Source organism: Rhinoderma darwinii, chromosome 4 (assembly GCF_050947455.1).
Source record: "Rhinoderma darwinii isolate aRhiDar2 chromosome 4, aRhiDar2.hap1, whole genome shotgun sequence".
In the NCBI taxonomy this organism is placed as follows: Eukaryota; Metazoa; Chordata; class Amphibia; order Anura; family Rhinodermatidae; genus Rhinoderma; species Rhinoderma darwinii.
Window position 1 is genome coordinate 211,543,336 of NC_134690.1, and position 16,861 is coordinate 211,560,196.

The 16,861-nt window shown below is 42.1% G+C and overlaps 1 protein-coding gene across 8 annotated transcripts in view; it reads right to left on the reverse strand.

Moving 5' to 3' along the window:
• Positions 1–16,861, reverse strand: part of MDN1 (midasin AAA ATPase 1) — a 314,285-nt gene that overhangs the window by 221,395 nt on the left and 76,029 nt on the right. For all 8 annotated transcript variants that reach the window (XM_075862158.1, XM_075862156.1, XM_075862153.1 and 5 more), the window contains exons 20-21: positions 1,283–1,396; positions 255–402 (exon numbers count right to left, since the gene is read on the reverse strand). In XM_075862158.1, coding sequence (XP_075718273.1) covers positions 255–402; positions 1,283–1,396 — 262 coding nt within the window. The remainder of the gene's footprint in view (positions 1–254; positions 403–1,282; positions 1,397–16,861) is intronic.

The following is a 16,861-nucleotide window of genomic DNA, read 5'->3' on the forward strand; positions in this document are numbered from 1 at the left end:
GTAGTAAAACTAAATATCCAGCCATGTATGCATTGTAATGAAAAAATCACGATCAGTACTAGGTCCTGCAAATGTTTGTAATTCTATGGAAAGCAAATTAGTCATGTGAGAAAAACTGACCCTTCACTAAAAACTAAAGGAAAGGTCTACAGAATAAATGTAATGGTTCAATTCAATGAATAATTTACATTTTTTCAAATAACATTTTGAATGGATAAAGCATGCAAAAAGGCAAAAAATTGCATGTAGCTTACCTCATAAAGGGATCGCTGGATATTATTACATGGATTAGCAGCTGCATACCGCAGTGCTCTGCACAAAGTACGTAAGCTGAAATGTGGTCTGTGACCAATGCCATCCACAAGCTCTGCAACAGACTTCTTTCGTATTGTCAAATAAAACCTGAAAACAAAATAACATAGGACTACATGAGAAATTTAAAAAGGAAACTCCGCTCTTGCAGCGCTACTCAATACCTAAACCTATAATAATTTTTCTGGCACTTCACAATTACAGCTGCAGTGGTCTGCTAGTGTCATATTACTTCGTGTTGACTGTTCGGGTCCTTTTAGACGGTAACCTGTCCATCAGCACTCGTTTGAGCAATGATAGAGAGCATGGAGACGAACGTTTAAAAAAAAAAAAAAAAAAAAAAAAAACATTTTTCCCCATACAGTTTGCATCTGGTCAGCAGCACGTTCCCAGTTTAGACAGGCAGATGCAATGCTGATAAACAATCATTTTATTAGGGAATATAAAAGATCTGATCAGCTGACACACAAGCATTTGCTCCTTTGTCGACCGATCGTTGCCATGTTTACACGGGCCATGATCGGGAACGAGCATTAGATAGCGCACTCGTTCAACCAATCATCGGCCGTGTACAAGGGCCTTACGGGACGTAGTCCGAAGGAGCTATGAAACTTATGTATGAGCAGTGATGATGTGTTTGGAAGAGAGGAATGGTCTGTCTACGAAAGATCAAAACATTTGTGGATAGTTCAAGTCTGAACAGCTTCTCTGGTATTCCAGAAAACAAAAAAACAAAAAAACAAAAAATAAAAACACATTAATTCAAACGTACAGACTGGATCCCTGCAAGCGTCTTAAGAAATAAAAATAAAAATTGGCGGAAGATTGAACAATACAAAAAATTCAGAAAAAAATCTCATTGATAAATATGCCGCAAAATGAGTAGAACATCATATTTACAAAGTTACTCAACATTTAGTGCTTAATGGAGAATTTTATGGAATTAAAAAAAAAATAATATTATTTTCACCTGATAATTCCTTGGACAACAGCTTTATTTACATTGAGACCCTTCAAGTAATCCATGATAAGTATCTGTAAATCATTTTCATTTTCAAGTTCTTCCACATAAAGTTCAGTAAACCTATAATAGAAAGACACATTGTAAAAATTAACTCATAACAGCACAACAAACTGTATAAGAACCAAGGCCTGAACTACATTGTGTAAGGCACTGCACCCCCTCCCCCATGTTTTAAGCGGTGAGTAGCATTCCTGACAACAGTATGTGGAAACATTTTTCCAGCATTTATTTTCCCCCTTAGGCCCTCCTGTTCACACAGATTATTTTGACCTGCCTGCACGCCCTCTGCCGCGTTTCTTGCAGGCTTTTTTGGCCGCGGCCATTGAGCGCCACGGGGGAAAAAAACGCTGCGAAACACGCTTTCTCTGCCTCCCATTGATCTCATTAAGAACTAGTAGATTAACGCGACAGTTTCAGTGGGGATGCCCAGCACTGCAGTGCTTCTAGACCACTTGGAAGTTCCTACCTCCCAAAACACCTTGGCCGCTGTCCTTTTCATGTTTCTGAGCGATCCAGATAGAAGAGTTTCCTCACACCACCACCTCCAAGCGGCTAAATTGGCCATTCAAGGCGTTGCAATTACACACAATGTATGGTGGAGCATATTTCTCCGAGGTCACTACCCACTACACTAACTCATGAATGGCCTTGATTTAAAGAGGCTCTGTCACCAGATTTTGCAACCCCTATCTGCTATTGCAGCAGATAGGCGCTGCAATGTAGATTACAGTAACGTTTTTATTTTTAAAAAACGAGCATTTTTGGCCAAGTTATGACCATTTTTGTAATTATGCAAATGAGGCTTGCAAAAGTCCAAGTGGGTGTGTTTAAAAGTAAAAGTCCAAGTGGGCGTGTATTAGGTGCATACATCGGGGCGTTTTTAATACTTTTACTAGCTGGGCGCTGTGAAGAGAAGTATCATCCTCTCCTCTTCTCATCTTACCTGCAAACGCTGATGCTGCTGCAGAATCAACTGTAGCCTCTGGTGCCGATGTGGCCGTCACGATGCAGGACCTGTGAGTGACGTCACAGATCTGCACTGTCAGAAGCTGGGCGTTGTGAAGAGAAGAGGATGTTACTTCTCTTCACAGCGCCCAGCTAGTAGAAGTATTAAAAACGCCCCGATGTACGCACCTAATACACGCCCACTTGGACTTTTACTTTTAAACACACCCACTTGGACTTTTGCAAGCCTCATTTGCATAACTACAAAAATGGTCATAAGTTGGCCAAAAATGCTTGTTTTTTATAAATAAAAACGTTACTGTAATCTACATTGCAGCGCCTATCTGCTGCAATAGCAGATAGGGGTTGCAAAATCTGGTGACAGAGCCTCTTTAAGTCCAGTCAACTGAAGCTTTTTGTGCCCCCACAAATTAACTTGCATGCCGCTTGCCGTGTTGATCTGCACTCCCTTCCTAGGGTAGTGTTTTCTTCCAACTATGCTCTTGCTCCTAGGTCTCAATTGAGTCCTTCACGGTTATCAATCTCCTCCCCTCCCTTCTCATTCCTTGCTGCTTTCCCCCCTCTACGTGTTGCTTCGAAATTGTTTTTTTTTTTTTGTTTTTTTAGCCCAACAGTGGATCACACAGGATACACTGCGTATTTAAAAATAAAGTAAAAACAAATATATATATTTGCATTACTGATGTGAACTGTGTGGACTAGTTTCTCTATACTCTGTGCCCCCCACACTAAATGAACCTCAGCCGTCTCCGAAACTGTGCTTATCCTGCTCCACCCCATCGTTTTTTTTTTTTGTACTTTGTACTAAAACAATCAAAATTTTTGATTTGAAAGATAAATAAAAGATTAAGCATTGGGTTTCATAGCTATGCATACAAAATGTCCTCATTAGTTTAAAAAAACAAAAAACAAAACTAAGAAATCATACTACACATTTTTCTTCGCAAAACTGCAACCAAATTATAGTACTAACCATAATTTTACACATTGAACTTTTAACCCCTTCCCGACATTTGTCATATGGATACGTCATGGAAAGCTAGTGTATTTTGCCGTATCCAAACGACAAATGCATGGCACCGGCTCAGAAGCTGAGTCGGTACCATCATCGCCGGATGTCAGCAGTGTATTACAGCTGACAACCGGCTGTAATGGTGGGGACCGAATTTAGCTTCGATCCCCGCCATTAACCCCGTAATTAGAGCAGTCAAAAGCGATCGCTGCATTTAAGTTGTTTGCAGCTCATCCGCACCCCAGCAATCAAATTGCAGGGGTTCCGGTGGCTGCAACGGCAACCGGAGGCCCAATACTGGCCTCCCGGTCTGCCTAGCAAAGAAACGGTTAAGGCCCCGCTTGTAGGCGGAGCCTTAGAGGTTTCCGTAGCCAACAGCAAGATTGCGCCGGCTCAGGAGCTGAGCCGGTGTCATCAGCGGTGGATGTCAGCTGTATGTTACAGCGGACATCTACCTGAAACGGCAGGAACTAGAGCAAGCTCCGATTCCTGCCATTAACCCCTTAGATGCAGCGATCAAAAGCATCGTTCGCTGCATCTTAGAGGTTGCTTGCAGATCGGCAGCCCTGCCATGCAATCAGGGCTGCCAACTGCTGCTATGGCAACAGGGGGCCTAACAATGGCCTCCCGCTCTGCCATTACGGAAGCCGATTAGGCCTGGCCGGGAGGCGAAGCCCAATCGGCTTGCTGTCAGTGAATGACTAACAGATCTAATATATTGCACTACATAGTGCAATGTATTAGAAAAAAAAAATAAAAAAATCAGACAGTTGGACCTTCAAGTCCCCTAGTGGGACTTGGAAAAAAAAAAAAGGTGTAAAAAAAAAAAAAGTTTTAAAACATAATAAAAGTTTCAAGTAATAAAATAACACACAAATAGCTTTTTTCCCTTATCAAGTCCTTTATTATAGAAAAAAATAAATAAAGCAAACATATTTGGTATTGCCGCGACCGTAACGGCCTGAGCTATAAAAATATTATGTTATTTATTCTACGCGGTGAACAGCGTAGGAAAAAAAAACTGTAAAAACCATACCAGAATTTCTGTTTTTTGGTCAGTTTGCCCTAAAAATATTGGAATAAAAAGTGATCAAAAAGTCCCATGTATCCAAAAATGGTACTTATATAACCTATAGCTCGTCTAGCGGAAAACAAGCCCTCATACAGCTCAGTCGATTAAAAAACGTTATAGTTCTCACAACTTGGCGACAGAAAAAATAAATTTATTACAAAAGGAATTTTATTGTGCAAAGAGATGTAAAACATAAAAAACTGCAATAGATTTGGTATCGCCGGAATCGGACTGAATCGTCAGAATAAGGCCTAAAGCACATGAATGCCAACGCAAAAGCACAATTCCCCCGAAACTCTACGGGAGAATTGCGGCCCCATTCATATCTATGGGCCCATGCACACAACGGTGGTTTCCACAGTCCGTGCATGGCCGCGGAGTGGAGTGCACATGGCCGCGTTCATTATTTTCTATGAGCCTGGACCGCAGAACACGGCCATAATAAGACAGGTCCGTTCTTTCTGCGGTCCAGGCTCATAGAATATAATGGACGTGGCCATGTGCACTCCACTCCGCGGCCGGCTGACCCGAACATCACGGCCGTGCACATGGCTACGGTCGGGTTCATGAGGCCTAAACTTAACATGTAGTTTATAACACATGGTGAACACTATAAAAAAAAAATCCTAAAAAACTATGCCAGAATTGCCATTTTTTTGGTCACCTCACCTACCAAAAAATAGGATAAAAAGTGTACCAATAAAAACAACACATCCCACAAAAAACGCAATCATATCACGAAGTCTCTGAAAAAATAAAATTAGTTAAAGAGACTGTCACCACATTATAAGTGCCCTATCTCCTACATAAGGAGATGGGCGCTATAATGTAGGTGACAGTAATGCTTTTTATTTCGTAAAACGATCTATTTTAAACCACTTTATGAGCGCTTTTTAGCTTTATGCTAATGAGTTTCTTAATGCCCAAGTGGGCGTGTTTTTACTTTAGACCAAGTGGGCGTTGTACAGAGGAGTATATGACGCTGACCAATCAGCATCATACACTTCTCTCCATTCATTTACACTGCACTAGCAATATAGTTATATTGTTATGTGCAGCTACATACACAAACACTAACATTACTGTATTGTACTGATAATGAATATACATCACTACCAGTCTGGACGTGATGTTTATTCAGAATCCTGACATGTCTGTAGCGTCTGAGATTTACAGCAAGGCAAACGTAATCTCGCCAGATTACGATGTAACCTTTCATTTCAAACAAGATTACGCTTGCCTTGCTGGAATCTCACAGAAAAGGTTCAGAAGTGTCAGGATTCTGAATAAACATCCTGTCCAGGCTGGTAGTAATGTATATTCATTATCAGGACACTGCAGTAATGTTAGTGTACGTAGCTGCACATAACGATATAACTATATCGCTAGTGCAGTGTAAATGAATGGAGAGAAGTGTATGACGCTGATTGGTCAGCGTCATATACTCCACTGTACAACGCCCACTTGGTCTAAAGTAAAAACACGCCCACTTGGGGATTAGGGAAACTCATTAGAATAAAGCTAAAAAGCGCTCATAAAGTGGTTTAAAATAGATCGTTTTTCTAAATAAAAAGCATTACTGTCACCGACATTATTGCGCCGATCTTCTTATATAGGAGATAGGGCACTTATAATGTGGTGACAGAGCCTCTTTAAAGAGGCTCTGTCACCAAATTTTCAAACCCCTATCTCCTATTGCAGCAGATAGGCGCTGCAATGTAGATAACAGTAACGTTTAGTTTTTTTCCAAAAACGAGCATTTTTGGCCAAGTTATGACCATTTTTATATTTTCACAACGCCCAGCTAGTAAAACAAGTAAAAACGCCCAGATGTACACACACAATACACGCCCAGTTGGACATAACTTTAAACACGCCCAGTTGTACTTAAGAAAGGCTCATTTGCATAAATATAAAAAATGGTCATAACTTGGCCAAAAATGCTCGTTTCTGAATAAAAACAAAAACTTTACTGTTATCTACATTGCAGCGCCGATCTGCTGCAATAGGAGATAGGGATTTGAAAATCTGGTGACAGAGCCTCTTTAAGGCTTCCATAAATGAGGAAATAAAAGATATGCAGATGCGCAGGCCCGAGAGGAACATTTCTTCTGTTTCAAGAGGCGAATTATCAAGGCCCTAAAATTAGGGAACAGGAAGGGGAGGTCCCAAACATATCTCCTGGAGGCGAGGGCGCCCGTATTATACCAGGACAACAATTCCCAGCAAAATTCCCCAAAATGCAAAAGGTGCGGTGTGGACCAAAAGGGGGATAAGGAAGGACATTTGTCAGTGCGACACAGGCCTGTGCATAAAGGATTGCTTCACAGAGTAACATACAACTATGGATTATTTTACTGTTTTTTAACACAATTATTATACCACCTATGACCCTGATGTACTCTACCCAGCTTGCATATGCCCACATTATGAAACGGAAACACCTGTACAACTCCAAGCAAAACCAGTACCAAGCAAAATGCTTGGACGCAGAGGCCGGCGCTAAAGGACTGTGGCAGGTGTCGTAGACTTTTGCAAAGACTGGCGCTGACTACTAATTTCTGGCTGTGTTTTCTTTTTGGGCTTCCTGATATCGTTTGGAGAACAACGTGAAGTGAGAGGTTTTTTGGATATTATGTGTTTATAATGTGTTGAAGCGATGGATGATTATTCATACAGGGAAGTGGGAGTAACGGTCAGATGAGTATGGTTTTTTTATATACTTGGTACGGTATCACTGTATGAGAGGTATGCAGTAATTGCCTGCCGATGCTCGCCGACATGGGCTAAGACGGACGCTATCTGTTGTCCTGACCCTTTGAGTGGGATAGGTTTATTGGGTTTACTACAGGGAATGGGGAGGGAGAGGGATGGGGGTGGGGTTTGACTCAGCCGGTCAGATTTACACAACTGAAGTTGCTGGGTAAGATGTATTGGTTTATGTTGAGCTTTTGATGGGATCACTTAACTGTCTGCCCTGGAATGCTCGGGGACTGCGTGAATCCAGGAAACGTCATGCTGTTTTTGAATTTATTAGGCAACAGGATGCGTGGGTTATTGGGTTGCAGGAGACGCATATGACTAGAGACTCTGTGTCCTTGATACACAGGGCCAGGATAGGACATAGTTTTCATTCCTATCACACCACTTATTCCAGGGGGGTGAGCCTTCTCGTACATAGGGCGGTACTCCTATCTGGATGGTGAGGGGCGGTATGTGGGTGTACATTGCTCCTTCTATAATTGGGAATGTGTGTTGGAGGAGATGTATATTCCTCCTCCCTTTTCCAGTGTGTGTATTAGAAAAGTTGTGGAAGAACGGCCTAGATTCCTGGAGGTGCCACTAATTTTGATGGGGGATTTTAACGCAGGTACCATGTCAGGTTTGAAGAGGTCTTGTGGGGCCAAAACAATAAAGACCCCCAAAATTGACCTCATTTTGGAAACTACACCCCTCAGGGAATTTATCTAGGGATATAGTTAGCATTTTTAACCCACAGTTTTTTTGCTAAATTTATTTGAATTAGTTTGTGAAGATGAAAATCTACTTTTTTTCTGAAAAAACTTAGACATTTTAAACTGCTGTTTGGACCCACAGCAGGACTCAGAATTTCAAAATCCAAATGGTGCTCCTTCCCTTCTGATTTTGCTGGAATAGTTTTCAGTGCCAGGTCGCGTTTGAAATGCACTGGAGGGAACAAAAAATAGTGGAAACCCCCGGAAAGTGACCCCATTTTGGAAACTACACTCATCAAGGAATTTTTCTAGGGGTAAAGTTAGCATTTTGACCCCACGGTTGTTTTGCTGAATTCATTGGAATTATTCTGTAAAGGTAAAAATCTACTTTTTTCGGAAAAAAGGTAGCCATTTTTAATTTTTACAAGGAATAACCCCAACATTTGTAAAACAATTTCTCCCGATTACGGAAATATGCCATATGTGGTAATAAACTGCCGTTTGGACCCACAGCAATGCTTAGACGGGAAGGAGCGCTATTTGGCTTTTGGAGCTCAAATTTAGCTGAAATGGTTTTTGGGTGCCATGTCGCATTTGCAAAGCCCCTGAGAGGCCAAAACAGTGGAAACCCCCCAAAAGTGGAAATTACACCACTTAAAGAATCTATCTAGGGATATAGTGGGCATTTAGACCCCACAAGTCTTTTGCAGGATTTATTAGAATTAGGCCGTGAAAATGAATATCAACATTTCTTCCACTAAAATGTTGCATTTTTTTCAATTTCACAAAGGATAAAGGGGGAAAAAGCTGCCCAACATTTGTAAAGCAATTTCTCCCGAGTGTGGCAATACCCCACGTGTGGGCATAAATGGTTTTTTATTAGAAAGTAATTAACTCTTCTGGACTGTTCCATTTTTTTCTTTTCCTTTTTAGTTTTTTTTCTCCCCGCGTTCCAAGAGCCATAACTTTTTATTTTTCAGTCAATAGAGCGGTATGAGTGATTATTTATTGAGGGACGAGCGTTCGTTTTTAGTGGTACCATTTTTTGGTACATACAACTTTTTGAACACTTATTACATTTTTAGGTAGAGCCAAGGTGACCAAAAAAACAGCGATTTTGCCGTTTTAAATTCTTTATTTTTCACGTGAGACGCTCCATACATCACCCCCCACACTACGACATGCTATGTTGTGGTGCGCGAAGGTGTTAATGCGCAGCGCATGGTGCGGAGTGAAAATTACAATTTTCCACTCATATGCCATTTTAGTGCACTACATGTTATCCCTCTTTGACTGGGTATATATTATAAAGATACCAATATGGAATCAGCGTTTGAACATTGGTGTAACAGTGGTTTAGACCCTAAAACACACCGGAGCCTGCGATAACCGCACCTAAAATCTCCTGATGCTAAGGTACACAACGATGCCACTGTCCCCAACGCTAAAATCCCTTACTTAACCCGACCCTACGCGTTTCTATACTTATCATCAGGGGTCTGTAGCTTGGTCACTCTGGCCAGGATGCCAGCGATATTTCTTCAGCAGCAGATATTCTACTGCACAACACGGAAGCATGCTCGCATAGATGTCAGCGGCATAATTCCGTGTTGTGCAGTAGAATATCTGCTGCTGAAGAAATATCGCTGGCATCCTGGCCAGAGTGACCAAGCTACAGACCCCTGATGATGATAAGTATAGAAACGCGTAGGGTCGGGTTAAGTAAGGGATTTTAGCGTAGGGGACAGTGGCATCATTGTGTACCTTAGCATCAGGAGATTTAGGTGCGGTTATCGCAGTGTGTTTTAGGGTCTAAACCAATGTTACACCAATGTTCAAACGCTGATTCCATATTGGTATCTTTATAATATATACCCAGTCATAGAGGGTTCACAAATGAATCAGGACTTGGAGTATTTGTTTAATACGTTTTTAATACACACGGTTGGGCTCTTCACAGTGGTGATCATACCCCTGTTTTTAGAGAGTTATTAAATAAAAGTTATACATTTTACTCATATATCACTTCAGTGAATTTACAAATTTTCATATTTTGTGGGAGCACAATATATATCGTTTAAATACAGTGAATCACTACATGTTATGCCCAGTTTGTGCCACTGAAGACAAATACCTCATAAAATATTAACCGGGTTCTCCCGGGTATGGTGGTGCCATATCTGTGTACGTAGACTGGTGTTTGGGCAGGCTGCAGGGTTCAGAAGGGAGGGACGCCATTTGGCTTTTGGGGCGCAGATGTAGCTTGGTAGTTGTTCTGTTTGGGGTTTTACTGGTGTTTCAGTTTATAATGTGGGGGCATATGTTATCTGTGCGGGGTACATCAGGGTATAATAAGAGGGTAATATATCGTGGTATATAAATAATAATCCGCAGATATGTGGCCGGTGTCGCACTGATAAATGGCGCCCGATCTTATCTGCTTTTGGAACACTGCACATTTTGCAGCGCTATATTCTGGGAGCCAGAACTTTTTTTTATTTTTTCACCACCGGAGCTGTGTGAGGGCTTATTCTTTGCGGGACAATCTGTAGGTTGTCATTGGTACCAATTTGGGGTACGAGAAATTTTTTTGATCACGTTTTATTCCATTTTTTTGGCAAGCAAGGTGACCAAAAACCATCAATTCTGACAATGTTTTTTATGGCCTTCACCTTGGGCTATAAATGACCATTATACTTTATTCTGCGGGTCGATACGATTACAGCGATATCATATGTATATAATTTTTTTATGTTTTGCAGCGTTTGTGCAATAAAATCACTTCTTTATAATATAAATAATTTTTTGTGTCACCATATTCTGAGAGCCATAACATTTTTATTTTTCAGTCAAAAAAGCGGTGTAGGGGCTTGTTTTTTGCGGGACGGGTTGTAGTTTGTATTGGTACCATTTTGGCGTACATGCGACTTTTTGATCACTTTTTATTGTATATTTTGGGAGGGGTGGTAACCAAAAAATTGTGATTCGGCACTGTTTTTCGTTTATTTTTTTCGCAGTGTTCACCGTGAGGGAAAAATAATATTTGTTTTATAGTTGGGGTCGTTACTAACCTATAAAGACTTCTTATAGGAAAAAAAGCATTCTTTGTTTATGTCACTTCTAATTTTTATTTTTACACTTTTTCAAAACATTTTTATTATCTTTTTTTTACTTTTTTTACTTGTCCCACTAGGGGACACTGAGACTTGCAGCTTTGATCGCTGCTGGAACACATTACACTACACACGTAGTGTAATGTGTTCTAACTGTCATTGTGACGTGACAGTCACACTAACAGGAAGCATCGGAGGACCGGCCGGAGGCTGATCCTCTGAGGCTTCCGTACATGGCAACCCGGAGGTCATTGTCTGGCCTCTGGTTGCCATGATAAGGATCGCCAGCCCCCGAAAATACATGTGGGGGGCTGCCGATCCGCTGTAAACCTCTTCGATGTGGTGATCGCAATCGACCACCGCATCGAAGGGGTTAATTGCCGATTTCAGCGGCGACAGGCCGCTGATCGGCAACGGGGAGAGCAGGGCTGACACCCTGCACAGTTAACCGCCGCTGCGGTGTAGCGCCGCGCGGCGGTTAACTGTTAAAGCGCGGACGTAACTGCACGCCCAGGTGCGCGAAGTTACTGCTAACCTGGACATGCATTTACGCCAAGGTGCGGGAAGGGGTTAAACAACATTATGAAGAAGAGAAAACTACAGGACGATTGTTAGCCAAAATGGCACAGGCCCAGAGGGAGAATAATTATATACATACAATAAGGGGGAGGGGGGGTAGGCAAGAGACCGATACAGGAAAGATACTACAAGTATTTCAGAAATTTTACTCTGATTTATACGCTTCTAAAGCAGGTTACACACCTCAACAGTTAGAGGAATATCTAGGGGAGGTTTGTTTGCCCAGATTGGGAAGGGAGGAGAGAACGATGTTGGAGGAGCCTATTTCTCTGGAGGAACTCCAGGAAGCCATAGGGATACTAGCGAACGAAAAGGCTCCAGGGCCAAATGGCCTAACGGTAGAGGTTTTTAAGGAATACGGGGAGGAGCTTACCCCTCAGTAACTGGCTACTCTGCTGGAAAGTTTTGAAATTGGGACGGCTTCCGGATTCAATGTATGAGGCAACCATAGTGGTTTTGCCTAAAGAGGGAAAAGATATTCAACTGCCTGAATCCTATAGACCAGTGTCCCTGTTGACGGCAGATATTAAAATTATGGCGAAGGTCTTGGCACTTCAGCTCTCTAGAGTAGTGGATGGGGTGGTACATGGAGACCAGTCTGGCTTCATGCTGTCCAAATCAACGGCGGTGACCCGGAGAAGATTGTTTTTGAACTTACAGGCGATTCCAGATAATCCGATAGGAAGAGCCATTCTTTCGTTGGATGCTGCTAAGGCTTTCGACTGTGTGGAGTGGGGATATTTGTGGTCAGTCCTGGACAAAATAGGGTTCAGTCCTAACTATGTGAAATGGATTAGCGGTTATATGTGGCCTCAACTGCAAGGATACGGGTGAATGGTGCGTTCTCTGATTGGTTTGCGTTGGCTAGGGGGAACACGTAACGGCTGTCCCTTGTCACCGTTATTCGCTCTAGCAGTGACCATTGGCATGAGAAGTCCGACAACATAACATACGGGTGTTGAGATATGGGGCGGTGTAGGAGCGTGTTGCATTATATGCTGATGATATGCTGTTTATGGCGGACACAGAGCACACCCTGCCGTTAGTTATGGCTCCGATTTAACGCTTTGGGAACTAATCCGGATTAACAATAAAATGGTCGAAATCTGCTCTTGGCAAATATACCCAAAATTCACAATTTGCTTTGAAAATTGCAACTTTCGGGTCTTTATTTTTTCCAATAACATACTTATTAAATTTTGATGAGAAAACAAAATCAAAATAACCAGGGAGAGCTCTCAACATGAGTCTCCACAGAACACATAACATACAGCAACACTTACAACACAGTACAATACATCCCAGGGATTTCATATATAATAAGATACAGTATACAAATGAGGAAGACAAAAAAGAAAGAAAGCGCTGTTATACATGACATCTATACGACAGGAACCAAAACAATATCAGTGTACAAGCCCCTTTCAGAGTACATATCCCACCATCAAGATCAAGCAGCGGGGGGGGGGTTGGCTTTATGGGTCAATCTAGTTATAAGACCAAATCGTTCCATGGTTTCCAAGCTTTTTCAAATGTAACTAGTGAGTGAGATTTAGAGGCCAATGTCTTTTCCATAAGATAGCAGAACTGGGTTTGATTTACTAGTTCCGCTTTAGTCAAAGGATCTGCCAATTTCCATTGGTGGGCAATCATAATTCTCGCCGCCATAATGATGTGAGACGCAACCACACGCCCGGCGAAGGAGAGAAGGTCCACTCTTAGAAAGCACAAAGCTAATCCAGGAGAAGCCGACATATTAGACTTCAGAATCTTAGTTATAAGCCGGAAAACGATTTCCCAAAGAGAAAACAGTTGGACATTCCCACCACATATGGATATATGTACCCTTTACTCAGCATCCCCTCCAGCATAGATCCGATACAGAGCCTGACATTTTGGCCACTTGTACAGGCGTAAGACACCATCGAAAAATAATTTTACGCGACATTTCCCAGTGTATGGAGCTTTTAGAAGATCTTCTCACCCATGCCAATGCCTTAAACCAATCAGAGAGATATGTCTAAACCTAGATCCGACTCCCATGAAGACATATGAAAGTTTAGCAGCGGGAGTGCGAGTGATAAATAAACCATAAAATAGGGAAATACCTTTAACCTTAGGGAGCTTGTTAGCATAGAAATATATAGCCTGCCATGGAAGGAGAGGGCTGGAGATATCTGCTGTAGAGAGTGCATGTCTAATACAAAGATACTTATAAAAATCTGTTCTAGGGATATCATAAGACGACAAATCTTCAAATGATCGAAAGGAATAATCCATATAAAGAGACTAAATGGTCGTCATGTCTGCAGATTCCCAAGCGTCGATTTTAATGTTAACATCGAATACAAATATCTAAGGGGCATAGCTTTCAAGGATCATCAATTGTATGACAACGAAGCAAGTAAGACCACGCTTGCATTGAAGCTTGTATCCCTAGTAACTTAAATCTCGCAGAAACACAAGGAGAGGGAGACTTCCTCAGATACGCTATAGGAGATGTACCCATCGCATTTCGTTCCATATCGACCCATCGTTACCCACTACTGGACCTCCACCAGCTCCCTATCTTGTTTAAAATAGTCGCCATGAAATACTTAGAGATCAGGAACTCCCATTCCCCCTCGCTGCCATTGTCTGATCAAAGTAGACATATGAACTATGGGGGGTTTTTTCTTCCAAATAAATTGGGACAATTCCCTTTGCAATCTAGGGATAAAAGAAGACAGTAAGGGTATAGAGACCATCCGAAATGTATATAGAATAATTGGAAGCACCATCATTTTAGTTAGCGCTATTCTACCTGCCCAAGAGATAAATGGGGTGTGGAGTTTTCCAAACAGAGTCGGCACTCTAGATACTAGGGGGGAATAATTATGACAAAACAGCAAAGAACTTGGATATGTAAATTTGATACCCAGATATTGAATGTTATCAGTGTTCCACTTATACGGATACTTAGAAGCTAAACTCGACTGCAAGGAGGAAGATATACCCATATTAAAAACCTGAGATTTACCTGGATTAACCTTATAGTAAGATACTCGTCCAAACCCCTCCAGAGTAGTTTGCACTTCTGCCAGAGATGACTCAGGATGTGATAATACTAAAAGTACATCATCAGCGTATAAACCTATTTTATGAGTATTCCCTCTCACCCGTATATCCTGAAGTCCCGTGTTCTTTATAATTGCAGCAGCCAGTGGTTCCATTGCCAAAGCAAAAACAAGAGCGAAATCTGCTCTTATGTTAATAGATCCGGTGGTTATCCATACTGGGGATGAGGTACCGATACTGGTTGTAACTGAACTTAAATACCTAGGAGTTTGGGTGACTGCGTGAGTGACGGATTACATGTCCCTTAATATTGTACCAATGTTGCCAAAGATAAAGGCCAAAGTGGAGGCATGGAACAAGCTCCCACTTTCTGCTTTGGGTAGATCTAATTTGATCAAAATGATCCTCATGTCTCAGGTGTTAGATGACATCTATAACTCCCCTATGTGGATCCCCAAACACTGATTTAGGAGGCTGCATAACCTTTTTAGAGATCTAGTGGGGAAGCAGGGAGTGCCTAGAATCAAACTGGAGAAGCTGCAATTGCCTAAGGATGAGGGGGGCCTAGCTCTGCCCAATGCGTGGGTGTATTACTTGGCTGCTCAATGCCAGCATTTTTGGGGGTGGGAACAGGTGGAAAAATGGGGGTCCTGTGCACATAATTTATCATATTTGGGGGGAGGGGACAACCCGCTGGCAGGACTGGAAGCACATACATATAAGAGGCTAGCGAGTAATAAACCAACATTGCTTCTCATACATAAAGTGTGGTGGCAATGTAAGCAATTGTTGGGGATAGGGGAATGTAATAAATATACTCCACTTTGGAGGAATCCGTATATGTGGGAATTGTACAAATTGGAAGGGATGCAGAGTTGGGAACAACAGGGCATTATAAGACAACTGTATGAGGGGCATACCCTCAAATCATTCCAGCAACTGAGGGATGGGTTTCAGTTCGATCCACGTTTTATCAGTATCTACAGATTCGTCATGCCTTAAAGACGCAAGCTACCAGGGTAGACCTGACTATACACGCAATGGGAGTGTTGGAATATATTGCAAAAGCAGTTACGTCGAGTGGATTAATCTCTTTGGTATATCGCAGGTTTTTGTCTAAACATCTGGGGGATCTTATGGCGCCTGTTAAAGCTAAATGGGAACGTGATGTGGGACCTGTTCCCAAAGATCACTGGGAGGATGTCCTGCGTCACCAAGTCTTCTGTCCATTAATGTAGCGCAAAGGAGGTTCCAACTCTTTTTGATACAAAAAGGGTATATAGGACCCCCTGGGTTCTGAAATGTATGGGATTACGAACAGATGCAAAGTGTCCTCGGTGTCCGGAAGAAAAGGCGGACATCACATGCAGGGTTCTTGGGAACTTGGGAACTGTGGAGGGAGATGTCAGAGTTACTGGGGCGAGTGTATGAGGTGCAGATTCCAATAAACCCAATGGTGATACTTCTGGGATATGTTGGAGATTTGGAGGGGGATCGGATGGAATAGTTGGCTATTGCCAAAATGTTGTACCAAGTCAGGAAGGGTATAGCAAAGGATTGGTTCAAAGCAGGAAATAATTGGTACAATCAATTACAAGGTTTTGATGGAGTATAAGATATATTCAAAGAGGGAGTCTATTACGAAATTCGAGAAACAATGGGCTAGGTGGATTGATCATCCTGGATGCGCCTCATCCGAACTCATGGCACGTCACTCGTCTCTTTCAGATTAACATGGCCGAAAGGACTGATGTGCGTTCTGAGGTCCCAGAGGGTAGTACTGTGGTGATGGGCAATGCAGCTTCTCCGCAGGTGTGGAGGTGGTATACAGAGACTGGCAGGGGAAGGGCAATAGTGGGTATGGGGAGGATTCTCTTGTGAGGTTGGTAATTTTTGACTCAGATGGTATGACTTTGGTATGCCCATGAGGGGATTGAGTGAGGAGATGGGCTGGAATAAGTAGAAGTAGGGGATAATCTATAGAACCCTTTAGCAAAATGGACGGCTGAGGGGTTGCAGGGGGGGGGGGGGGGTCAGGGGATGGGTGTATTTGTTATGTTGGCAATACAAATTGGGTCTTTGATATACTGTCTTCATTGCATTTAAGACTGTATGATGACCTGTAACGCTGTTATTTGTTGAATAAACTTGAACGGATTAAAAAAAAAAAAAAGAAATGGTCTATCTAGGGAAATATTTAGATCTTTACTTTGCACAATCCGCAGCGCAATAATTTATGGATTAGTCCTGTAGGGTGAAAATGCTCACTAC